Source organism: Scyliorhinus torazame, chromosome 6 (assembly GCF_047496885.1).
Source record: "Scyliorhinus torazame isolate Kashiwa2021f chromosome 6, sScyTor2.1, whole genome shotgun sequence".
Taxonomy (NCBI): domain Eukaryota; kingdom Metazoa; phylum Chordata; class Chondrichthyes; order Carcharhiniformes; family Scyliorhinidae; genus Scyliorhinus; species Scyliorhinus torazame.
Window position 1 is genome coordinate 157,039,372 of NC_092712.1, and position 26,952 is coordinate 157,066,323.

At 44.9% G+C, this 26,952-nt stretch overlaps 1 protein-coding gene across 2 annotated transcripts in view; it reads left to right on the forward strand.

Annotated features, from left to right (window-relative positions):
• The window catches only part of galnt12 (UDP-N-acetyl-alpha-D-galactosamine:polypeptide N-acetylgalactosaminyltransferase 12), a 102,059-nt gene extending 78,483 nt beyond the window's left edge, over positions 1 to 23,576 (forward strand). Inside the window, exons 5-10 of one of the 2 annotated variants that reach the window (XM_072509004.1) lie at positions 2,094 to 2,211; positions 5,965 to 6,141; positions 8,430 to 8,561; positions 14,656 to 14,769; positions 19,740 to 19,895; positions 20,363 to 23,576. In XM_072509004.1, coding sequence (XP_072365105.1) covers positions 2,094 to 2,211; positions 5,965 to 6,141; positions 8,430 to 8,561; positions 14,656 to 14,769; positions 19,740 to 19,895; positions 20,363 to 20,503 — 838 coding nt within the window. In that variant the 3' untranslated portion in view covers positions 20,504 to 23,576. The remainder of the gene's footprint in view (positions 1 to 2,093; positions 2,212 to 5,964; positions 6,142 to 8,429; positions 8,562 to 14,655; positions 14,770 to 19,739; positions 19,896 to 20,362) is intronic. The other variant, XM_072509006.1, reaches the window with a different exon arrangement.
• Positions 23,577 to 26,952: the final 3,376 nt, after the last annotated feature.

Sequence of the window (26,952 nt, forward strand, 5' to 3'; positions counted from 1 at the left end):
CAGGATATAGATTTATTGTCACGTATACCGAGGTACAGTGAAAAGTATTGTTCTGCATACTGTACAGGCAGATCATTCTATACATGGAAAAACATAGGTGTCATGTGAGAGTACCTTTAAGGAATGGGTGTTTAAGAAATATACCTTTAAGAAATGGGTGTTTATCAGTGATGTCCGAGTCTGGGTGGAGCTGGGCTGTCTGTCAATTTTTTACTTTCGTTTTAGGCTGTTTGCTGCAGGGTGTGTTTTAGTTTTGTTTTCAGTGTTGGAGCTGAAGCCAGACAGAGCAGGTGTACTGTTGATCTCTCTGCCATGAAAAGACCATCTCTTGATCATTTGGTGAATTCAGAATTATAAATGTTCTCAGTAGTGAATGTAAACCTAATGTGCTTCTGTTAAAAGGTATTTATTTTGTCTACTGGATGTTGTTTCATAGAATTTACAGTGCAGAAGGAGGCCATTCGGCCCATCGAGTCTGCACCGCCCCTTGGAAAGAGCACCCCACTTAAGCCTACGCCTCCACCCTATCCCCGTAACCCAGTAACCCCACCTAACCTTTTGGACACAAAGGGGAAATTTAGCACCTTTTGGACACAAAGGGCCAATCCACCTAACCTGCACTTCTTTGGACAGTGGGAGGAAACTGTACGCGGAGGAAACCCACGCAGACACAGGAGAAAGTGCAAACTCCTTACAGACAGTTACTCGAGGTCAGAATTGGACCCGGATCCCTGGAGATGTGAGGCAGCAGTGCTAACCACTGTACCACCGCGATACATCGCCATCAAACACATCTTCCCTTCTCCGCGTTCAGAAGGGACTATTCCCTCTGACACTCTGGTCCACTCTTCAGTGACCCCTAACACCCTGCCCCTCCCCAAACACACGCATGAGGTGCCCTTTCACCTCTTCCCTTCTCATGACCATTTTATGAAACCCTCCATTCAGTCCAAAAATGTGACTTGGAGTTTCCGGTCGCTTGTCCTTTTCTTTTTAAAAAAAAAATATATATTTTTTATTCTCCTTTTTCACATTTTCTCCCAAATACACCCACCAACAATAATCAGTAATGAATATGTCAATCCCCATATCAATAACAACGATCCCATCCTCCCACCAAACCCCAAACATTAGCCCGCATGTTCACACAAACAAATGGCAAAAAGGAATTAGGGATCACCCATAGTTGCCATTAACACACACAGCCGCGCTCCCCCCAACCCCCCACCCATCCACCCCAACTAATGTTCGATGTTATCCAGTTCTTGAAAGTGCATAACGAATAAGTTATTAAGGATTACTTAGTGTTGTATTTTTGGGGGTTTGCATTTGAATTGATGGTTGCTAAGATGTTCACTGTATGTTTTAGAAAGGTTAACTTGAGTTCATAGAATAAACATTGTTTTGCTTTAAAAAATACTTTTCCATTTCTGCTGTACCACACCTGTAGAGTGGGCCGTGTGCTCCCCATTCCACAATCTATTAAAAGTTGTGAGTCAGGAGAACTCCATGATACACCTTGGGATTCTCTAAACCCTGGCCCATAACAATAGGACATACGATAAATACACAATGTAAATACATAAACATAGACATTGGGTGAAGCATACAGAGTATAGTGCTACAACAGTGGAAAAGATGCGTGGAGGGATCAGTTCAGTCCATAAGAGGGCCATTCAGGAGTCTGGTAACAGCAGGGAAGAAGCAGTTTTTTATCAGTACTGCCAATTCTTTTGAGGATTGTACTTTAGGCTATCTCAACAGATAAACACAAATAAAAGCAAATTACTGCAGATGCTGGAATCTGAAACCAAAGAGAAAATGCTGGAAAATCTCAGCAGGTCAGGCAGCATCTGTAGAGAGAGAAAAGAGCTAATGTTTTGATTCCAGATGATCTGGACTTGAAACATTAGCTCTTTTCTCTCCCGACAGATGCTGGCAGACCTGCTGAGATTTTCCAGCATTTTCTCTTTGGTTTCACATAAACACAAATATTGGTTAAAATTACTTTTGGCAATTTGATCATATATTTTGCTGATTAGAATCAGTCCAAAAGTTATTTCCAAATAATTGAAGTAGCTCTATCTCAACAGATCTCCCACCATGGCCGGAGGATTGTTCGCTGTCAGTAAGAAGTACTTTGAGTATCTGGGCACATATGACACAGGAATGGAGGTCTGGGGAGGAGAGAATTTGGAATTTTCTTTCCGGGTAAGTACTTAATTTGTCCTTAAATTACATGTGTAGAATTTTAAATGGAAAATAATTCCTTTGGTGATACAAATTCTACCACGGCAGAGGTTGGAATTTTGATTTAATAAAACATCTGACCATGAAATCATTGTCGATTGCCATAAAAACCCATCTGGTCCACTAATGTCTGATAGGGAAAGGAACCTACTGTCCTTACCTGGTCTAGCTTACATGTGACTCGCTACACCTGCTACAAAGGAAACAAAAAGGAATAAACCGAACAGACCACCGGCATCGACCTAGGCACTGGAAACAACAACGGCAAACCCAGCCATATTGAAGCTGCAAAGTCGTCCTTACAAACATCTGGGGATTTGTGCCAAAATTGGGAGAGCTGTCGCACAGACCAGTCCAGCAACAGTAGAATAAGAATAGTCATGCTCACAGAATCTTGCCTTGCGGATAATGTCTCAGACACCATCAACCATCCCTGAGTTTGTCCTATCCTATTGGCAGGACAGACCCAACATAGGTGGTGGAACTGGTATACAGTCAGGACAGAGTTTCTCTGGGAGTCCTGAACATCAACTCTGGGCCCAGTGAAGTCACAAGGTGAAACTTGGGAAAGGAAATCTGCTGTTGATTACAGTGTTCCGTTCCAACCCCCCCCCACCCCCGGGCCATCAGCAGCAACAGAATTGTACTCAACCACAATCTGTAACATCATGTCTCAGTATATCCTCGACCTTAGCAGGAGGGCATGCTAAGAGCAACCTTAGGCAGACCTGAAAATGAGATGTCAACCTGGTGAAGCTACAACTCAGGCATAAGCAGCAAGTAAAAGACACAGCTAATCAATTCCACAATCATCAGATCAGATCTAAGCTCTGTATAGCTCCTGCTATATCCAACTGTGAATGGTAATGGACAATTTACAAACACCCTGGAGGAAGAGGCTCCACAAATATACCCATCCTCAATGATAGAGCCCAGCACATCAGTGCAAAAGACAAGGCTGAGGCATTTGCAACAATCTTCAGTCAGAAGTGCCGAGTGGATGATCTATCTCGGTCTCCTTCGGAGGTCCTCCACATCAGCATCACAGATGCCAGTTTGATTTGTTCCACATGATAACAAGAAATGCCAGAAGGTACTGGATACTGCAAAAGCTATGGGCCCTGATAATATTCCAGCAATAATACTGAAGACTTGTGCTCCAGAACTTGCCGTGTCCCTAGCCAAGCTGTTCCAGTACAGCTACAACACTGGCATCTACCCAGCAATGTGGAAAATTACTCGGGTATGTCCTGTAAATAAAAAAACAGGACAAATCGAACCCGACCATTTACCATTCATTCAGTCTGCTCTTGATCAGCAGTAAAATAATAGAAGAGGTCATCAATAGTGCTGTCAAGCGGCATTTGGCAATAACCTGCTCACTGATGCTCAGTTTGGGTTCCGACCAGGGTCATTCAGCTCCTGACCTTGTACAGTCTAGGTTCAAACATGGACAAAAGTGCTGAACTCCAGAGGTGAGGTGAGAGTGACTGCCCTTGACATCAAGGTAGCATTTCACCGCGTATGGCATCGACAAAACTGGAGTCAATGTGAATCGGGGAAAACCCTCCGCTGATTGGAGTCATACCAAGCATAAAATGGTTGTGGTGGTTGGAGCTCAATTAGCACGGTAGCATTGTGGATAGCACAACTGCTTCACAGCTCCAGGGTCCCAGGTTCGATTCTGGCTTGGATCACTGTCTGTGCGGAGTCTGCACATCCTCCCCGTGTGTGCGTGGGTTTCCTCCGGGTGCTCCGGTTTCCTCCCACAGTCCAAAGATGTGCAGGTTAGGTGGATTGGCCATGATAAATTGCCAATTGCCCTTATGTGTTGGGTTGGGTTACTGGGTTATGGGGATGGGGTGGAGGTGTTGACTTTGGGTGGGGTGCTCTTTCCAAGAGCCGGTGCGGACTCGATGGGCCGAATGGCCTCCTTCTGCACTGTAAATTGTATGATAATATATGATAATCTCAACTCCAGAACATCACTTCAGGAGTTCCTCAGGGTAGTGTCCTATGACCAACTATCTTCAGCTGCTTCATCAATTACTTCTTTCCATCATAAGGTCAGTCAGAAGTGGGGATTCGCTGATGACTGCACAAAGTTCAGCCCCATTTGTGACTCCTCAGATAATGAAGCAGTCCATGTTCAAATGCAGCAAGACCCGGACAATAGCCAGGCTTCGGCTGTGGCAAGTAACATTCGCGTCACGCAAGTGCCAGGCGATAACCATCTTCAAGCGAGGATCTAAGCATTGTCCCATGACATTCAGTGACATTACCATCGCTGAATACCTCGCTATCAACATCCTGCAGGTTACCATTGACCAGAAACTGTACTGGTCTAGTCATACAAATACTGTGGCCAAAAGAGCAGGTCAAAGGCCAGGAATCCTGCGGTGAGTAACTTTCCTCCTGACTCCCCAAAGTGCCTTCACCATCGACAGGGCACAAATCAGGAGTGTGTGGGAATACTCCACTTGCTTGGATGAGTGCTGCTCCAACAGCACTCAAGAAGCTTAACACCATCCAGGACAAAGCAGCCCGCTTGATTGCTCCCCCTTCCACAAACATACAATCCATCCACCACAAACGAACAGTGGCAGCCATGTATATCATCTACAAGATGCACTGCAATACCTCACCAAGGTTCCTTTGGCAGCACCTTACAAATCCATGACCACCACCATCTAGAAGCACAGGGCAGCAGATACCTGGAACCCCCACCACCTGGAGGCTCTCCTCCAAGTCACTCACCATCCTGACTTGGAAATATTTTGCTGTTCCTTCACTGTCGCTGGGTCAAATTCCTGGAATTCACTTCCTAACAGCACTGTGGGCATACCTACACCTCGGGGACTGCAGCAGTTGAAGAAGGCAGCTCATCACCTTCTGAAGAGCAACTAGGGATGGACAATAAATGCTAGCCTAGCCAGATCTGCAGCTATCCCATTAATTATTTTTTTTAAAACTTGAGGGAAAATTAGGGGTCTTATTTTCTGCTTAAGACACTGCTTCAGTAATGGTTGTGATGTATATTTAATCTTCTCCTCCTTTGCTCATTCCAGTCCCCACTGTACTGCAATGAGGTGGCTGTACTGTGGGGGCTGGAATGAGCAATGAGGTGGCTGTGGATATGAGAAGAAAATAAATTTCAAGACTGTCCGATCCGTTTCCTGATAAACCTGTGATTTAATTACCTTGCCTCACTTCCTGACTTAATGTGAATAAAGGTAATGGAATTAGATTTGGTGTTGGTGTGTCCCAGGTTCCATAGTTAATTGCATTATTTCCACGAAGGGATCATTTTATTGCCTCGGGTGAGGACCTTCTACTAGCTAAATGACGAAATTCACTCTTGGCAGTGAGTTATACAGACCTTGGGACATCTTGGTGCTGATCCCTAGCCCATGTGCTGATCACAATCACTGTAGTGGGAAGCTGCAATTAGTTTCAGCATCTAGCCATTTTTTTCCTCATTCCTTGTCCAGTATTCTTGTCCTAATTACCACTAGTTCATACACCGTCACACCTCCATCCTCAAATCCATCTTTGAAATGCTCAAGTTTAATGATTCATAACATGGAAAATTCCATTTGCAACAAGTCTACAAATAATGAAATGTACAATATTTAATCAATGGGAGTATCAAATATTAGTCAATTTGCAATATGAATTTGTATATATTCTATCAAAACAACTTTTTTTTTCCAGATATGGCAGTGTGGGGGTTCCTTAGAAATACATCCCTGTTCTCATGTAGGCCATGTCTTTCCCAAACAAGCTCCTTATTCAAGAAGTAAAGCTCTGGCAAATAGCGTACGTGCTGCAGAGGTCTGGATGGATGAATATAAAGAACTGTATTTTCACAGGAATCCGCATGCTCGTTTGGTGAGTCCTATTCCATTAAATTTGAATGTTAAGCAAGTGTTCCAATGACCAGTGTACAATTAGTAGCTGGTTTAAAAACTTAACAATTGTACCTGTGTAAGGGTCCTTCCTGTTCATTCCCTGGTTCCTATTTCTTTTATTTTGTCTTTATTGTTTTTGGTCCGTGGATCGTTAATGGAGAAATACCTTTAAGGCAAGCAGAGGAAGTAAGGCACTCAGAGTCAAAATAGGATTGGATTGGATTTGATTCATTGTCACATGTACCGAGGTATAGTGAAAAGTGCTCAGCATACAGTCCAGGATGCTGGATCGTTCCACACGAAAAAAACATAGGACATACATAAATACACAATGTAAATACATAGGCACAGGCATCGGGTGAAGCATATGGAGTGTAGTACTACTCAGTACAGAAAATGTGTGAAGAGGTCAGTTCAGTCCATAAGAGGGCCATTCCGGAGTCTGGTAACAGCGGGGAATGAAGTTGTTTTTTGAACCTATTAGTGCATGTTTTCAGAATTTTGTATCTTCTGTCTGATGGAAGAAGTTTGAATAGAGAATAACCCGGGTGGGAGGGGTCTTTGATTATGCTGCCCGCTTTACCAAGGCAGCAGGAGGTGTAGACCGAGTCAATGGATGGGAAGCGGGTTGGTGTGATGGACTGGGCTGTGTTCACCATTCTCTGTAGTTTCTTACGGTCTTTGGCCGAGTAGTTGCCATACCAGGCTGTGATGCAATGGTATGAAGTCAATGACCAGCTCCTTAGTTTTACTAAAACATTACACCACTCCCACTCTCCCTCCTGTATTCTGACTCATCGTTGTTCAAGATCTGACCCACCACGGTCGTGGCATCAGCATACTTGTAGATGGAATTGGGGCCACATTCCCCTCTCTGGCGGCGCGCGACCTCCCCCTCTCTGGCGGCGCGCGACCTCCCCCTCTCTGGCGGCGTGTGACCTCCCCCTCTCTGGCGGCGCGCGACCTCCCACTCTCTGGTGGCGCGCGACCTCCCCCTCTCTGGTTGCGCACGACCTCCCCCTCTCTGGCGGCGCGCGACCTCCCCCTCTCTGGCGGCGCGTGACCTCCCCCTCTCTGGCGGCGCGCGACCTCCCCCTCTCTGGCGACGTGCGACCTCCCCTCTCTGGCGGCGCGCGCACACCCCCTCCCCCTCTCTGGCGGCGCGCGCACACCCCCTCCCCCTCTCTGGCGGCGCGCGCACACCCCCTCCACCTCACCGGAGGCGCGCGCACACCCCCCCCCCCCCCCCTCTGGCAGCGCGCGCACACCCCCTCCCCCTCTCTGGCGGCACGCGCACACCCCCTCCCCCTCTCTGGCGGCGCGCGCACACCCCCTCCCCCTCTCTGGCGGCGCGCGACCTCCCCTCTCTGGCGACGCGCGCAAACCCCCTCCCCCTCTCTGGCGACGCGCGACCTCCCCTCTCTGGCGACACGCGCACACCCCCTCCCCCTCTCTGGCGGCGCGCGCACACCCCCTCCCCCTCTCTGGCGGCGCGCGCCCACCCCTTCTCCCCCTCTGGTGGCACGCGACCTCCCCCTCTCTGGGGGCGCACTACCTTCCCCCTCTCTGGCAGCACGCGACCTCCCCCTCTCAGGCGAGGTGCGCACCCACCCCCTCCCCCTCTCTGGCGGTTTGCGCGCGCAAACTCCCCCTCTCTGGGGCTGGAATGCTGGCTGCCTGCTGTTTCTGTGAGACTCCAGCGAAAACCATTCGAAGTTGAAAGTAAAGATCACATCCATCTGAAATCCTGGACTGAAACTAACTGAAAGACATCCATCTGAAACAAAAAATCTTATCCTTTTACTTCATTACTTTACACCGCTCTTCCCCTCTCTGTTTGTCTGTGTGGGGAGGGTGGGGTGAGTTAAGGAGGGGGGGCGTGGTTAGTTATTAGATAGTGCGTAACCAGTTATATTTGTTGCCTATTTAATTATAGTTACTGCTAATAAGTTAATTGTATTTAAGTTTACAAACCTGGTCACTGTACTTATTGGGCATCTGAAGACCTGGGGTATTTAAAATGAAAGGTAATTTCAACCGTGTTGCAACTGCAGGTCCAGTGGGACTGGATTTACAGAGCACGGGCTCAGGGTGTTGTAACCTCTGTTCTGGGAGTTGAACTTGAATGTGCGTAAATGCCACCCATTTCTGATTTTTGAAAGATAAGAAATCAATAAGCTGGTTTAATATTGGTAAAAACAAAATGCTTGTGATTTTATTATTTTTGAAGTTATGATTTTTAATTTTTTGACATTCCTGGATTTACAGGAGCCTTATGGTGATGTAACCGAGAGAATAAAACTCAGAGAGAAACTGCAATGTAAAAACTTCAAATGGTTACTAGAGAATATTTACCCAGATATCCATGTGCCTGAGGATCGGCCAGGTTTCTTTGGAATGGTAATATATGATGTTATATTTGGGCTATATCACCGTATCCCCATCCTCAAGTACTGCGTTTTGTATTCCAAGTGTCGGTTTTGTCTGAACCGGAAAACTTCACAGATCTTCACTGAACTTTTAGACGTGCACTACTTGAAGGACAAACTGCTTTCTTTTCAATTTGGTTTGTTTGTCAGCCATGGTTTGGTTGGTACAAAGAACAATACAGCACAGAAACAGGCCCTTCGGCCCTCCAAGCCTGTACCGGTCATGATACCAACCTTTGCCGAAACCCTAAAGAACAAAGAACAATGCAGCACAGGAACAGGCACGTCGGCTAGCACCCCCCATCTCTGTGAGTTCCAGTCCCATTTAAATAAGAACATAAGAACTAGGAGCAGGAGTAGGCCATCTGGCCCCTCAAGCCTGCTCCACCATTCAATGAGATCATGGCTGATCTTTTGTGGACTCAGCTCCACTTTTTGACCCGGACACCATAACCCTTAATCCTTTTATTCTTCAAAAAACTATCTATCTTTATCTTAAAAACATTTAATGAAGGAGCCTCAACTGCTTCACTGGGCAAGGAATTCCATAGATCCACAACCCTTTGGGTGAAGAAGTTTCTCCTAAGCTCAGTCCTAAATCTACTTCCCCTTATTTTGAGGCTATGCCCTCTAGTTCTGTTTTCACCCTTTGAGAATTTGGTGTCTTCTCGGGGAACAAACACAAGGGTAGTGGCCACATTAAAGACCTGGAACCAGTTCAGGTGCCACTTCAAACTCGGTGGTATGTTTGTAGAGGCTCCCATCTGTAACAACCATAAATTTACACCCTATTTTTAAAAAAAATATTTTTATTGGAATTTTAGCACTCTATATCAAAATTTACAACCAGAGCAAAAACAATAACGATATATGTATCACAGGTTGTCACCGTGTCTGTAACCTTAGTCCCAGTAATAGCATTTCCTTATTTACATTAGTGGGCATAGTAAAGAAGAGTATATATTATTTGCAATGACTGAGAGAGTCATTATGAGCCATCGATTGCAGAGGATGGAAAGGGTGTTCTGTCTCTCCGGTCCTTCCCCCCCGCCTCTTCGCCCCACACACCCATTTGCTGGTTACGAACAGGTCTTCAAAGAGGTTGGTAAATTGCTTCCATGCGTCATAGAATTTCTCCTCGGATCCTCTGATTGAGAATTTTATTTTCTCTATCTTTAGGAATTCAGCCAGGTCTGAGAGCCATTTCGAGGCTCTGGATGTCACTGCCGACTTCCACCCTAGCAACAGTCTCTGCCAGGCGATCAGGGAGGTGAAGGCCAGGGCATCTTCCCCCTTCCCTGTAAAGAGCTCTGGGTGCTCTGACACCCAGGAGACCGCCACAAACGGGCATGGCTCCATCTTAACCCCCTTCACCATGACATGGCCTCAAAGAAAGCTAGCTGTCCTGACCCATTGAGTCTTGAGCAGGACCAGAACATGGGGGTGTGGTTGGCCAGGCCCCCCTGGCACCGCTCGCACTTGTCCTCCACCTCCGGGAAGAATCCGCTCATAGGTGTGCTCTGTGCACCATCTTGAGTTGCATAAGGTTTAGCCCTGCACAAGAGGGAGGTGGAGTTGATCCTATGCAGCGGCTCGATCCAGAGTCCTCCCCCTATCTCCAAGCCCAGTTCCTTGGCCCCATTGCCATCGCGTTTTGTCCAGTGGTGTCCAGACATTTTCTAACAATCGTCAGTATATGTTGCCACATTTATCTCCCCTTGGCTAATCCAGCACCACCATTGTGTGTAAAAGTGTGTGTCTGGGTAGCTAAGGGAACGTCTTGCTCTCTTTGCGGAGAAAATCGTGCAGTTGCAAATAAAAAAACTTGTTCCCTTTCGAGAGAAGAGCTCTTCCGTTAGTTCCCCCAGGGTAGCTATTCTACTGTCCACGAACATGTCCTTCACCCTCAAGGTCCCTCTGACCCCACTCAGGTCCTAAATATGGGGTTGGATTCTCCGATTTGAAGACTAAGTGCTGACGCCGGCGTGGGAACAGTGGCGTTTTACGCCCGAAAAAAAGGCGCAAAAGCTACACCGATCCTACGACTGCTGGGGAGCCAGCAGGCACGCAGCGTAACGCTCCCGGCTATACCTGCAGATACAGCCGGAGATTTTAAAAAAAAAATAATTTAGAGTAACCAATTATTTTTCTTTTCCAATTAAGAGGCAAGTTAGCATGGCCAACCCACCTAACCTGCACATCTTTGGTTTGTGGATGTGAAGCCCATGCAGACATGGGGAGAATGTGCAAACTCCACACGGACATGACCCAGGACCGGGATTCGAACCCGGGTCCTCAGCGCCGCAGTCCCAGTGCTAACCACTGCGCCACATGCCGCCCTACGGCCGGAGAATTGCCTGCAGCGGCTACGCAGTGCAACAGTGCGCCAGCTGCACGCGGACCCAGCCTGCCAAAATCTGCCCCCCTGTAATCAGCCTCGCCACCCCTGGAACACCCCACACCAGTGCCCCCAGCCCCCACCAAACCCCCCCCATCCCACGGAATGTCCCCCCATCCCCAACTGTGGCTGCACTGGACTTAGTCCGCAGCCGCCACGCCGGGTTCACGAAAATACAAAGTACAAGTGTTCCATGCCGTTGGGAATTCGGTCCATCGGGTCCAACCGCACCTCCCCCCCCCCCCACCCCAGTATGCTCCATAAGGCCAATTAGCTCTCGTGTCATTCCTGATCTGGGGCGAAATTCTCCCGAAACGGCGCGATGTCCGCCGACTGGCGTCCAAAACGGCGCCAATCAGACGGGCATCGCGCCGCCCCAAAGGTGCGGAATGCTCCGCATCTTTGGGGGCCGAGCCCCAACATTGAGGGGCTAGGCCGACGCCGGAGGGATTTCCGCCCCGCCAGCTGGCGGAAACGGCCTTTGTTGCCCCGCCAGCTGGCGCGGAAATGACATGTCGGGGCGGCGCATGCGCGGGAGCGTCAGCGGCCGCTGAAAGTTTCCCGCGCAAGCGCAGTGGAGGGAGTCTCTTCCGCCTCCGCCATGGTGGAGACCATGGCGGAGGCGGAAGGGAAAGAGTGCCCGCACGGCACAGGCCCGCCCGCGGATCGGTGGGCCCTGATCGCGGGCCAGGCCACCGTGGGGGCACCCCCCGGGGCCAGATTGCCCCGCGCGCCCCCCAGGACCCCGGAGCCCGCCCACGCCGCCTTGTCTCGCCGTTCAAAAGGTGGTTTAATCCACGCCGGCGGGACAGGCAATTTATCGGCGGGACTTCGGCCCATCCTGGCCGGAGAGTCCAGCGGGGGGGCCCGCCAACCGGCGCGGCCCGATTCCCGCCCCCACCGAATATCCGGTACCGGAGACTTCGGCAACCGGCAGGAGCGGGACCATAATCAATGGCGCCTCCGGTTCCATTACTGTATTTGTCATTGTGAACGCGACCGCCCTGTTAACTAGTATGGCAACCCTCCTTGCCCGAGTGTCCAAAGCATGCCTGAAATGTTCTTCCAACCCGTTCTTCCTTGCCCTTCTCTCTTGGGTGTGTCTCTCGCAGGAAGGATATGTCCATCCTCAGGCTTTTGAGATGGGTGAGGACTCTGGATTTTTTCACCTGCTTGTTGAGACCTCTTGATTCCATATGGCTATCCTAATGGCATGCCCCCCCCCCCCCCCCCCCCCCCATATCTTGTTGGATCAGTCGTACTCACCTGTGGGCCTGGCCCTGCTTCCCTGGGCCGTCTTCACCCTCAGGCTATTCAAGATGGCCACTGTGCACTTCCTCTTTTTCACCTTCTCCATGTGTGACCTGTTGTAACCGGCGCTCTATCCGCCCCACTCCTGGTGCTCCCTACCTGTGTGCTTCCTGCACCCCCTCCCCCATCTTTGACTTTATCCCCACTCCACCGCTCTTCCCTTCTTGCTCTTTGTTTTCCCCTGAAACTTTGGTTTCCCCCCACCTCCTGCCAGGCGCTCTCTCCCTCCTGGGAGATGCACTGCAGCTTCTCCTCTTTATCTCCGTACACCAGCTTGTTCAGTAGTATAGCACCCGCTCCCCACCCCCAACAACCGGGTTCCCTTCTCTTAACTCTGTTCGATTCTCTTCTACCCCACCCACAACCCCTGGCGCGTTTGCCCCTGCCACTTTTGAATCTTTAAAGCCCATATTTAGGCCATTACCTTTTACTGCTGGTAAAAGTTCATTTTTCTGAACAAACTTGTTGGCCTCTCCCGTGGAGTCGAAGTAGTACTCATTGCCCTGGTAGGTGACCCATTGTTTGGCGGGATAGAGCATGCCAAACCGCACCTTGTTCTTTAACTGTATGGATTTGGTGCCAAAACAAAGAACAAACAAAGAACAAAGAAATGTACAGCACAGGAACAGGCCCTTCGGCCCTCCAAGCCCGTGCCGACCATACTGCCCGACTAAACTACAATCTTCTACACTTCCTGGGTCCGTATCCTTCTATTCCCATCCTATTCATATATTTGTCAAGATGCCCCTTAAATGTCCCTATCGTCCCTGCCTCCACTACCTCCTCCGGTAGTGAGTTCCAGGCACCCACTACCCTCTGCGTAAAAAACTTGCCTCGTACATCTACTCTAAACTTTGCCCCTCTCACCTTAAACCTATGCCCCCTAGTAATTGACCCCTCTACCCTGGGGAAAAGCCTCTGACTATCCACTCTGTCTATGCCCCTCATAATTTTGTATACCTCTATCAGGTCGCCCCTCAACCTCCTTCGTTCCAGTGAGAACAAACCGAGTTTATTCAATCGCTCCTCATAGCTTATGCCCTCCATACCAGGCAACATTCTGGTAAATCTCTTCTGCACCCTCTCTAAAGCCTCCACATCCTTCTGGTAGTGTGGCGACCAGAATTGAACACTATACTCCAAGTGTGGCCTAACTAAGGTTCTATACAGCTGCAACATGACTTGCCAATTCTTATACTCAATGCCCCGGCCAATGAAGGCAAGCATGCCGTATGCCTTCTTGACTACCTTCTCCACCTGTGTAGCCCCTTTCAGTGATCTGTGGACCTGTACTCCTAGATCTCTTTGACTTTCAATACTCTTGAGGGTTCTACCATTCACTGTATATTCCCTACCTGCATTAGCCCTTCCAAAATGCATTACCTCACATTTGTCCAGGTTAAACTCCATCTGCCATCTCTCCGCCCAAGTCTCCAGACAATCTAAATCCTGCTGTATCCTCAGACAGTCCTCATCGCTATCCGCAATTCCACCAACCTTTGTGTCGTCTGCAAACTTACTAATCAGACCAGTTACATTTTCCTCCAAATCATTTATATATACTACAAAGAGCAAAGGTCCCAGCACTGATCCCTGTGGAACACCACTGGTCACAGCCCTCCAATTAGAAAAGCATCCCTCCATTGCTACCCTCTGCCTTCTATGGCCTAGCCAGTTCTGTATCCACCTTGCCAGTTCACCCCTGATCCCGTGTGACTTCACCTTTTGTACCAGTCTACCATGAGGGACCTTGTCAAATTAAATTCCATTAAATTCTGCCTGGCAGTTAGCCAGGTCTGCTCCAATATCCTGAGGTTTGAGGGACTAAATGGCCTAATACAGTTCCTATGTTGATTTTCTTTCTTTTGTTCCCTTCCCTCTCTTGTCTTGCTCGCGGATATGAAGTTGGATGGCAAAATAGGGAAAGCAGCTGCTTCAGACAGCATTTTCCATTTAAAATTTGTAGGGAAAATGTACCCTTTCTGACTTTTTCATTGCATTTATGAGGAAGTACGAGCTTAAAATTGCCACTTGAGGATATTGGCTGAAATGTCTTTTCACTATGATCTCAAGAAACCCTTATCCTGTGAACACGTTAAGGAATATTCAGCCTTTTACCATTATTATTATCATCTTTGGATGGTGGAAAGCGTAATTACTGACATCAAATACTTTTTTCATTATACAGTTCCAACTGAGGTTGGTTTGGGCTAATGTAACACCAATTTGACCAAGAACATTATAGTTTTGTTTTTTTAAACAGCTGCTATAATTCAGACTTGAATAGGGAGCTGCATTTTACTGTCTGTCTACAGCAATATAACCTAATATCCACCCTCCTGTTTGTTTTCTTCAGTTAAAGAACAAGGGGATGGTGAATCACTGCTTTGATTACAATCCACCAAACGAGCACAATGTTGCAGGAGAAAAAGTCATCTTGTATCAGTGCCATGGCATGGGCCAAAATCAGGTGAGTGATGGCTTATTTTGCTTGTGTACCAGTGTTTGACTAATATTGCCAGGTTGGCTATCCCTCCATTCAAGGATGACATCTGCTCAGGGTTGCTTGATTTTACCATGGGTCTGATTATCGACCTACAAATCTTTGGGCACATGAGGCAGCATAGCCCATGGCATGGTGGCATCTGGAGTGCAGATTTGCTTCCTTTTCTTTCCTTCTCTTCCACTGCCCAGCCTTATCATTAAGGGGTTGGGCCTCAAGCTTGCAACTTCATGGACAAGTTATTCTCATTCTGAGAATTTGGTAGCAAGCTCTTCCCAGTCATTAAGGCCAATGCCGCTGTACTTGAAGAAGAGTTTCAGAGTGTCTTTGAAGTGGTTTCTTTGTCATCCCTTGGAATGTTGGCCATTTGAGTGTTACACCCCGATAATATATTGTATTGCTCCTGAAAAGTGCATAAGCATGCATCAATATCCAGTGAGAACTTTGATCGAACTCAGTTGTGATGCCCTTCAATGTTGAATCGTCAGTCAGTGTCCTTTGTGAGGGCACACATGAAGATTTGTCAACAAAGAGGGTCCTGCATGACTGTCTTTATACCGGAATTTCAGCAAGCATTGCCACCTTTATATAAGGGGATTTTTTTAAAAATTGAAGCTCTGCAGATTGTTTTAGAGACAGCTAGGGAAAAGTAAGGCAAGAAAGGACTAAATAGAGGGATGGGCATTTTTTAATTTGAGGCATTGGAAGAAATTGGGATTCAGTTAGGATGGGAGTGATGGATAGGTGGGTGTGGTGGCAGAGAGTGCAGGCTTCAGAATTCTGTATGCGTGGTACCTTAGGTTTACTTCCCAGTGCTTGAATAATCTTATATTGGCTATCCCTTGATTCATGGATGAAATCTATCCTCTATCGCTTGTCAGATCCTTGGAGAACACTTCCTGTCGCATCCCAACAACCAGAGTACATTCTGTTTATTGCTATATTTTGCTTCCGATCTCCTAACCAATTCGCAACCATGTCATTTCTGTTAATCTGTTGTGCAGAAGCTGCTCATATGTCTTCTGGATATCCATACAGACAACATCTAGAAAATTCAGCTAGATTGGTCAGATATGACCTTTTCACATATCCATGCTGACTTTTATCAGCTCATATTTGTCCCCATGCTCAGTCTCTGGTTCATTCTGTTAACTTCTCTACAGTTGATATTAAACTGGTAGGTCTATAATTACCTGGTTTCTCCATCTGCTCCACTCTTAAATAATGTAACATTTGCAATTTTTCGATCCAATTAAAGGCACGTTTCCTGAATCTGGGAAACTTTGGAAAGTTGTGATAAATGTTCTCTCAATTTCTACACCAATTTATTTCAATACTTTGGGTGAAAACCAGTTTTGGGGATTTATTTATCGTAAATCTCATTATTTTCTCTTTTATTACTTGTATGACTGAAAACTAACTTCTGCACATGTTCCCTTGTATTGTTGACATTTTGTCCACTTCCAACACTCTGAAAACGGATATGAAGTGTTTTATATTCATTCCTTATTGACTAATATGAGCTGGGAATTCTGATCTGACCAGTCTCACGGCAGCAATTTCTGCCCCAAATAAGGTAGTTTCCCCTTAGAGAGAAAATGCATTCTCTTATATAATTCTTTTGAAAAGGAACAAATGCTTTAAATTAAAATTGTTCTCTTTCCCATATTGGAAATCAGACACCCCATTAATGATAGCTTCCAGAGGTGTTTATGAAATTTATAGGAATTGCTTTTTCACTATTCTGAAACTTTAATTCAAAGTAATGCAGATTACGGTGATTGGGTTTACATTGTAATGCATCAAGACCTGTCTGTACTCGCCACTTTACTCTGATCTTCAGGTCTTTTAGTAGGATTCAAACCGCATTCTCCTCAATTGGATTCTTCTTATTGCCACTCCAGCTTGAGCCAATTCTATATTCATGTAGCATTCTTTTGAATATTTTGTTGTAATCTTACAAGTGAATTCAACAAAAATGATACATGACCCTTTGTTTCACTTTGGAAGTATAATGTCATAAAATGCTTGCAGCACAGAAGAAAGCTATTTGGCCCACCATGTCCATGCTCGCTCTCTCCTAAGGAGAAATTTGCATCCTACCTCTCCATCGCACTCTTCTCACATCCCTGTACATTCCTCCATTCCCAATAATTTGGAAAATGTAGAAAGATTTACAGCACAGAAGGAGGCCACTCTGACTGTGCTGCAAAAATAATTGAGCCAGCCAGCCTAATCCCATTTTCCAGCACTTGATCCATAACCCTGGAGGTACGAGACTTCCGATGTATATCCGGACATCTATTAAATGAGTTGAGGGTTTCTGCCTCTACTTCCCAATTCGTGAGTTTCAGACCCCTACCTCCTGGGTGAAAAGAATATTTCCAGACCCTTCACAACCTTGTACACCTCAATCAAATGTCCCCCTCAGCCTCTGTTGTTCCAAGAAGAATATCCCAGCCTATCTAAACTTTTCTCAACAGCTGCAATTTCCCAGTCTTGGCAACATCCTTGTAAATCTCCTCTGTACCCTCTCTAGTACAATGACATCCACCCTCTAATGAGGTGCACGCAAGGGGCGATGATGGTGCAATGATAATGTCACTGGACTAGTAATCCAGATGCCTAGGCTAATGCCCTGGGGACCTGGGTTCAAATCTCACCATTGCAGTTGGTGGAATTGAAATTAAATTGAAATCTGGAATATAAAGCTAGATCATGCAGCTATCATCAATTGTAAAAACCCATCCTATCCTTTAGGGGAGAAAATCTGCCATGCTTACCGGGTCTGGCCTTCATGTGACTGCAGACATACAGTAATGTGGTTGATGCTTAACTGCCCTCTGAAATGGCCTAGCAAGCCACTCAGTTCAAGGGCAATTAGGGATAGGCAACAAATGCTGGCTTTGCCAGCGATGCCCACATCCCATGAAAGAATTTTTAAAATGCTTACGTTGTTTTCAGCAGATCCTAATATCCTTGTATTCCGCTAATAAAGGAAAGAATTTCATATGCCTTTGTATCACCAGTCCAGGGATTTGTGGACATGCACTCTGAGGTTTCCCACTTCCTCTGAACCTCTCGGTATCCTTCAATTTATTTAATATTCCTTTGCCTTGTTTGACCTCCACTTCTTTGGGTTAAATTCCATTTGCCACTTTTCTGCCCAGTCCACCTGCCCAACCTACTAATTGGAAAAGCACCTGTCAACCATTACTTTGTGTTTCCCACCACTGGGCCAATTTTGTATCCAGCTTACTGCATTGCCCTGGATCCCATGGACTTTTATTTTTAACCAGTCTGCCATGTGGGACCTTGTCAAAAGGCCTTGCTAAAATTTATGTAGACCAATAAATTATACTACCCTCCTCAATCCTCTTTGTTACCTCAAAATATTAGTCAAGTTAGCCAGCCATATTTTCCCTTAAATCCATGTTGACTGTCCTTGATTACCTCATGCTTTCTAAGTGAGTTTAATTTGTCTCTGAATTGATTTGAATAATTTGCCCACTGACTGCCCTGTAATTATTTGGCCTATTCCTCACTCCATTTTAAGACTAAGGTACAACCTTGGCAGTCCTCTGCAAGCAATCCCCAGTGAGGATTTGCAAATGCTGGTCAGAGCATCTAATATTGCCTCCTTGGTATCTTTTAACAGCCTGGGATACATTTCATTTGGCCCTGGTTGTTTATCCACTTTCAAGGATGTTAATGCCGTTAATCTTTCTCTCCTTGTGTTTATCTTATCCAATATGTCACACTCTAACTACAATGCATGTTTAATTTAATGAAGTGTTAGAGGCAGGAGTGAGACATGCTCTTATTCCCTCTTGCTAACTGACTGTAAGCAGAATGTGGTGGAATATTTTTCCAAAACCCTTGTTTACTAATAACTTACAGAAAACTCTTGTTTTGAGTAACTCAGAAGGTTAGTTTATTCCACGTTTAAAACCTGAGGCAGGAGTGTTCGCAACTCCCCTTTCCACATGCATGCACACACACCCACAAAGCGGAGAATAGTAACAGTACAACAACACAGAAATGAATATTAGTTCATGTGATTTCCAGAGTCTGAGTCCAATGAGGAAGTCTTTCATGTAAGAGCTCAAGTTCAGCTGGCTGAAGACCAGAGTTGTCGAGTTCACTATACAGTTGGTGCTGATACCATAGATGAAGTAAGTACACAGAGACTGGGTCGGTTCTGCATGTGATCTTAGCAGATCTTCCAGCAGAAATGGGCTACAAGAAGCAGGCTGTTCTGTCTGTTTCTTGGTGGTTCACGAGTTGGATGTTAAATAGCAGACTGAGGCCAAAAATGTAATGTTAAAACTGTCCAAAAGACCATAGGATTGGGGTCATGGCCCATTAATGGTTACTTGCAGGTTAACAATCTGTTTCTGTGCTACTGGCCAGAATGCCATTGTTCTTCCTTAGGAGAGAGATGAGGTGGCCATTAGCATCTCTTCTGGTACGGTAAGTTTTGATCTCTCTCTCTTGTGATAATTTAGATTGGGGAGCCTGTTTGTTTGCACTTTCTCTGCTTTTGTTGATTACAAGGGGGTCTGTACAATAAGGTGTGAGATTCCACAGGCTAAGAGAAGAATTAGTTTGTTCTAGTAACCCCTGTGTTGGCTCCCAGAACAACAACCCTGTCGTGTGGGCATTTGCTTTGTAGCAGCCATCATGGTTCAGCAGAAAGTCGATGTTTTAAAAATGGCAAAAGAATAAAGTTTTGGATTTCTTTTCATGTCATAGGGACTCGATGGAAGATAGTAAATGAAGAAGAATCATTGACCAAAGTTTAGATTCCAGAATAGTGCTCTCCAATGTGCAGAGGATTGGATAGTCATTGCAGTGACCTCCAAATTATCACAAATGAAGCTCTAACTCCATTCATGTTCTTTAAACAGCTAACACTTTTATTGTTGTGCTTCTAGTTTTTTGAATTCTCATCACACAATGAAATCCGTTATAATGCTCGCCAACCTGAGGCCTGTGCTGGAGCAGATACTGCAAGTGACTATCTAACAATGTACATTTGTCGAGAGAATAATTGGCCTGTGCCTGAAAACCAGAAATTCATTTTTAAGGAGGTAAAATGCATTCTAAATGATTTTGTGTTTAAAAAGAAATATATATACATTTAAAACTAATTATTCATAATGCACTTCCAAAGATAATGATGATGTGTATATTTTCTAATTTTCAAGACATCCATATTTTTGCTAACTGACAACTAGCTGTGATAATGTGTGTTAAGTATGACGGATTAACTGCCTGTCTGTTGTGAGTGCAAAAGACTCAAACTACAAGTGTCACATATTTTTAAAACTCCCAAGAGAAAGACTGTTCACTTCAAACAGAAAGTTGTTCATTTTTTGTATAATATTGAAAACTTGTAAGAAATACATACAGTTAAAGACTTCGATTTCTATGGTAAGATTATGACAATTGCGGGTGTGAAGTTTAAGGCAAGATTATAGGACTGCATTCGGTCAAACCTTCTTTCAACTAGTCTCTGAGATTAATTTTGTTTTGAAATTTTTTTTTGTTTTCAAAGGATGGCTCGATCTACCATGTCCAGACGCAGAAGTGTCTGCAGGCTGTACCCAACGCTTTCAGTAATGGTCGTCCAGGACCATTACTACGGCCATGTACAGATATCGATCACCAGAAATGGGTCTTCCAAGAAAGAAAATGATATGTTCATATTCAAAGTCATCCACAACTTCAGAAAGCTGCCATTACCAAAAATACTACTGAGTTTTCCCATGAACTATATGATCGTATCACATCTTTGAATGGTCTCTTTTAGAATATTTCAGAATGTTTTTTAAGGTTTGCATAATATAGTGGCATCTTTATACTGATATTATCACTGAGAGCAATTTATTTTTAACAATGCCTTGAACTTACACAAATCTTTCTAAATTTCCAAAGGGTAATGAATTTAAATGCATCATTTTCTTATGCAACTGGTAGAACAACTGGTAGAACCTGACTGTATGTCTCTTTGAATATATATGAAGAATGTACTAGTTTCAACACGACAGGTGAAAGGTTTTATAGCAAGTATGTGATTTGGAAACTAAAGTGAATTTTGTACAAGTCCTTTTTTGTCAACTTGAAACCCGTGATCTATGATGTTACAGCTATGCAAAACTGTGATGTCCAACTCATTTAAAAGAACATAACTTTTTTTTGCCAAGGCTGGGTGGGGACAAGGAAGCGGTATCAACATGATTTAGTGCACTTTATGGAATATTATGTACCAATTTTTAAAATTCCATAAATGTAGCTTTTTCCAACCTGTTGTGGAATTGAAGCTGTGCCCAAAATCAGTTTGAAACTAGTGGGAGCATGTTTTAGAAGTTGTTCTTGTAATATTTATTTAAACAGATGACTTTCAACAGTAGAAATATCATGGAAATATCAATGAGGTTTAAAAAGGGCAGGAGGAGAGAGGTTATCTTAAACTTGCAGCTGAAACGGAGACCTTTGTTCCCTCATTCTGGCTTTGAGCTGTGTGAAGAGATTTGAATTTTTGCACCATGAGTGTAGAATATGAAGAGTAAGCTGAGGTCTTGTATCAAGTCCATAAAATCAGACAGAGCTCTGTAAACTCTTAACCTGGTTTCATTGGCTCAGTGAAAAATAAATGTTTTACGAACACTACCATTGACCATACCATGAACACATGAAGTGGAGTTACTGTTGTTTTGCAGACCTGGAGATAAACTACTTGCTCATCTATTTTGGCAGTGCTCGTTAAAGGTTAATGGTTGACCTGAACTCTGGAAAAACTTCCTTTGTTCTTCTTAAAATAGTGCCTTGGGATCTTTGACATCCACTTGCATAGGTAGATGGGGCTAGCTTTAATATCTGAAGGGCAGCACCTCAAACATGAAGCATTCACTCAGAACCCTGCTGAACTGTCAGTCTAGATTATCTGCTCAAATCCCTGGAATGAAACCATAACCTTCTGACTCATAGGTGAAAACACTGCCACTGAGACCATTGACACAACTGCAATGGTGAAACCCTTTTTTGTCCTGAAAAAATACATCCCAGTCTAAATGAGGTGTGAAATGGGGACTTGAGAGAAATCCATTCCTCTTTGATTTCAAATGAGCTGGATAGGTGTGTATTTGTGGCAAAACCATCAGCAGTGGGTTTGAGACTAAGGCCTGGAAAAGCTCAAGCTTTACAATCCTAAATAATTCTATGGGTGTGGGATGGTAAATGTACTTCAGCTTGATGAGAATTAATTTAAAATGTTTTCGAAGACTTCTATCAATAATTTAGTGTGGATTTGTAAGAAATAAAACAACTGATTTCACATTCTCTCATTTTAGGTTAATGTACGTTGACTCACTCCATATGGCGTTGTAATATCATATGTCACTCGTAAAAATGTGCAATGACTCATTAGAATACAGTAGATGCTTTTTATTTTGATACAAAATTTGAAAGAGCTCTATTTTTGCACTCTAATTGCAAAATGTTATGAGGGTTACTGTTAATCTCATATTAAGTGTAGAAAATATGTGCTGTTTTCTTTCCCAACAACTTAAAATGAACTAAGTAGCCAAAAATATTTATAGAATTTACAAATGCTGCATATGTGTATGAAAAGACTTGTTTACCAAACCGTAGCAATATAGTAGTCTGTGGGAGGATGGGCTGAACGGCCCTCGTTTTCTGAACTTAACTTGGACATAATATTGATTGCATCCTGAATGCTGGAGAATGTACTAAACAGTTTTAAATAATTGCTTTTGTTAGATATTAATTGATACAAGTATCAAATCACTGTGATATCGTGCTTTATTGCCTTATAAAAAATAATTATCTCTTGGGCTTCCATAATGTATAATATTTGATTTTTTTTTTTAACCGGCTTGTTGAGGGAACTTGTATTTTGTTTAAATCTACTCTGTTCTTATATTGACATATCTTTGTGCAGCAGTTTTAAAAACTTAAAATTAAGTGAAAGAATGTAAAATTTTTAATTTGCGACTGCCAAACAGTCATGTTGGCATTAGAATTACACTTGGTCTTGAATAGCTGGGTTGTGACTGCAAATGTTTACAGAATTTTCTATTTTGGATGTGAATTTGAATGTGTGAGGATTTGTATTTTGTCAAGCTTTGGTGCATATCTTTTTTACTGGACAACATTTTATAATCAACCTGTTCTATAAATTGCCACATCATTGTTACTCTCCAGCGTCTAGCCTGAGTCTCAACCAAAAGAATGCACAGCCTCTTGCAGAGGTTGAATTGTATGTTGTTCTGTTGCCCAGAGATGTCCTAGAACCAATGAAAATGGAGGATATTTATTTTTATTTCTCCAGTTGCTTGCTCGCTGGCGGGCTGACTAAAGTTTAGATACAGTTGGGAGAGAAATAATGGATTGATTGCCGTTGATTTTTATAAGCTGAACGCCTGATGGATTTTTCAGTAACATTTTGAGAGTGCAGTCACAAGCACATTCAGGTGCTCTACAGGTGTTGGCCTTTCCAGATTTCAGACAATGCTCTTTCTCTGAGGATTTACCATCCAACTGATTTGAACATTGAACATACTCTAATTTTCTAAATATAATATTATCTTTCAGATTGCAAAAGCAATGCCCAATACTTTCAGGAATGTCTGTTAGTGTTTTTTATGAGAATTATGGGAATAAATTTGCAAAATGTGCACAATTGTATCTCACCATTTTCTTCAGCAATAAAGTTAATGCAGGAAATTGCAAATTACAACCTTTAAAAAGTGTAAGCTCCATTTTTTTACTTGGACTTTGTGTGTGATTATCGGGATACAATGATGGACCTGTACAAACTTTAAGACCATGGTGCAGTACTGTGAGATGTTTTGGGCTGTGAGGTGGTAGGACCTGGTACATTGCAGACTTCCTTACATTTCGAGTTGTGGGGCTACAGAAAGCACAGAGTTAGTGATTGAAGCAGGAACTGTATCAATATTTAATAATAGGATAGACAGATGGTTAAATGAGAGAGATATGGGAAAATAGTGGCACATAAAGATTAGGTACTGTAGCCATCTGGGATGGCCACTTCCCGATTACAAAATGGACACTTTGCAAAGATTGCAGGGAAAATGGACAATGCTGAAAAAACGAGCAGGTTCAGAGCTTGTCTGTATATTGGAGCCGCAGCTCCCAGACAAGACCAAAACTGTAGGCCCATTAGCATACTAATGGCCCATCTCCGGGAACAAAAGAGTAACATTTGAGTAACCGATACTAAGGCAGACACCCCGGCGCCAGAGGAGACCGAAACAAAGCAGGCCAACGGCCACCTAGGACACGCCCAGCCATCAGGGCACCCATCCCTTTATTGCATGAAATCAATAGGAATGATCAATTGATTGGGGTCAAGTTCAAGGCCCGCCCAAAAGCGCGTGAAGCCCCTTTGGGTATAGGAAGGAGCCCCCAAGAGAGAATCGTTCTCTTGGAACCGGCTCTCACCGAGGGGGACCTGTCCACCAGCTGCACCAGAAGCAAGTAAGTCCAAGGTCAACGCACGCTACCAGACAGACAACCTTAGCTGTTCCCCTGTACCAGTTCGACCCCAGCAGCCTCAGAACCGAACAACGGCCATTGTTCCTCTGACTGAGTGGGTGCCCGAAGCTAAGTATAGGCTTTAGCAGTAGTGATAGTTTAGTCTGTAGAGTTTCATGCATGATTATATTTAACTGTGTGTAAATAAATAAGCATTGACTTCGAACTGACTAACTGGTGTATCGAGTCTTTGATCAGTATTTGGTTTTGAACCTTGTGGCGGTATCGAAAGATATCTGGCGACTCTAGAGCAAACGTAATTAGAATTAAGGAAGGCGACCATATTGACCACCATATTCAGAGCCAGCCAAAGAGAGCAACATTTACTGACGACCTCTGATGGGACTCGACCTCGAGGTGGCCTAGTCACTCCGAGAGAACCCAAATTTGAATTGGAATCCAATTGGAAACAGAAAAACCACAAGTGAGAACGATACTGATCAAACCTCCAAGATTCGGAAGTGTGTTAATGCATGCGTACTAACAGGGATATAAGGTAAACCTGAGAGATTTTGTTGCGTAAAACTGTCTGGAGTTTTGTAGGCCGGAAAATAGCGTAAGTCGTGCCCGTGTTTACATCGCACCTTTATCACCCCCTGTTCCAAATTCAGGAGAGAACCCAGAGATAGAGAGAAAATGGCAATGAAGGCAATGGAACGCCTGATGAACCCCCAAGTATTCGAGGTCGCAGCTACCAGTAGAGTAGGACAGTGTCCCGTATGGGAAGAAGAGATCAGAAAATATCTCAAAGGGAATGGATGGCAGCTTTGGAGTGAATTCTACGCCAATGACGAAACGGGTCCCAGGAGTATAGGACATACTTGGTGGGAGAACTTGTCAGTGATTCATAAGAAGAGCTTGGGGAAAGCTCGCAAGCCGATGGCAATCGTATCCTGCTTGGCACAATTGCAAGGCACAGAGGAGGTCATTAGGACGCTCCGTAGAGAGATTGAGGAGAGAGACAGAAATAGTGAGGGAGATGTGAGCGAATTTGAGAAGGAGAATAAGGAGTTAAGAGAACAGTTAGCAGCGAGGAACAGAGGTGGATGATGCCAAGTGGGCACACCAGCCTTGTCTCGCCCATTTGAGTAGTTTTCAGACCCAGTACGATAAGGCCTAGCAGGACACGCTACGCGCGGTCTTGGTAAGACAAGAAACCAAGCAACAGGTAGAGCAATTGCAGAAACAGTGCAATGATTTAAAAGCAGCCCTACGAGCACTCCACACTTCCACGATGGAACAAAGGCAGAGCTCCGTAGATCACGCAAAGTGCCGGAAGCATCTGCTTTCTGTCCAGAATAGGTTTCAAAGTATGTTTGGACCCCAGTTGGACCAGGAAAACAGCCCCTATTGGCAGGAGTTAAATGAAACTGCCCACAGATATGTACATGGGACATGTACGCAAGAAAAACCCCAGAAAAGGAAAGCACCCCAACCCCCGACTGAACAGGCAGAACACACCCCATGAAACCTGTAACCACACACCGCAAGCCTTGCAGCAGAAGGAAATGCAGATTTCCTGTATACAACCCCGTTAACCATGACCAAATTATGGGACGCGTGTGGAAAAATTACACCAGTTTTTCGCTAGAGTTAAACAGCAGGCTACCGTATATGGCCTGAACGAAAAGGAGCAAGTGAAGCTCACAGTTTTAAGCCTCGACCCTTCAGTCGTGGCAGCTTAACGACCCACAGAATGTAGGAGGAGGCACACTCCAAGAAATGCACGCAGCGATCTTGGATGCGATCGGCTATAACAGAGGAGACCCCGTAGAAAGCCTAAACAAGTGTAGGCAAAGGAAAACAGCACCCCACAGCGTTTGCTGGATGCTTGTGGATACATTTCACAGCAGTATTTGGAGAGTTAGCACGCGACCATTTGTCCACGGATAATGTGGCCAAATGGTCTCGAATCCTAGTCTCTCATGCGACAGAGGCAAGACAGAGAGCTTGTGCAAATTACGACCCCTCAGACGAGGCCCACAACGAGAAATGGGTTTTGAAAAGATTGTCCCGCTCTTGGGAACAATCCGTCCAAGGCAAAACCGCACTTGCAAAACCAGAGGAAGAGCAGGCAGACATGCATCCAGTTAGGACGCTACAGAACCCCGCATGGGTAAATGAGGGCAGGAACAGCCCACCGCAGCCTAAATCCCAGGAATGCTACAATTGTGGACAATTAGGACACTTTGCACGAGAGTGCAACGCGCCCCAAAAGCAGCAGAGAAACCAACAGACAGGCACCCTAAATAAGAATAGGGCAAAGCCAATCCATAGTGTTAGCGCCCGTTCAGAGAACGCAGACATGAATGGCACCAACTGACGGTGTTCGGGCTCCCCAACTTGGGTATGCGACACCCTTTGGGACAAGTCCGGTAGACTGGTAGTAACAGGCAAAGTCCGGGGACACCCTGTAGAATTTCTTTGGGACACAGGAGGGTTCAGCACCACGCTCAATTCCTCCATGATGTTTCAACGAGACGTGGCCCACAACAGACACAATCACACTCAGCGGGTTTACTGGTCATTTACAACAAGGACACATCACAGCCCCTGTAGCGATAC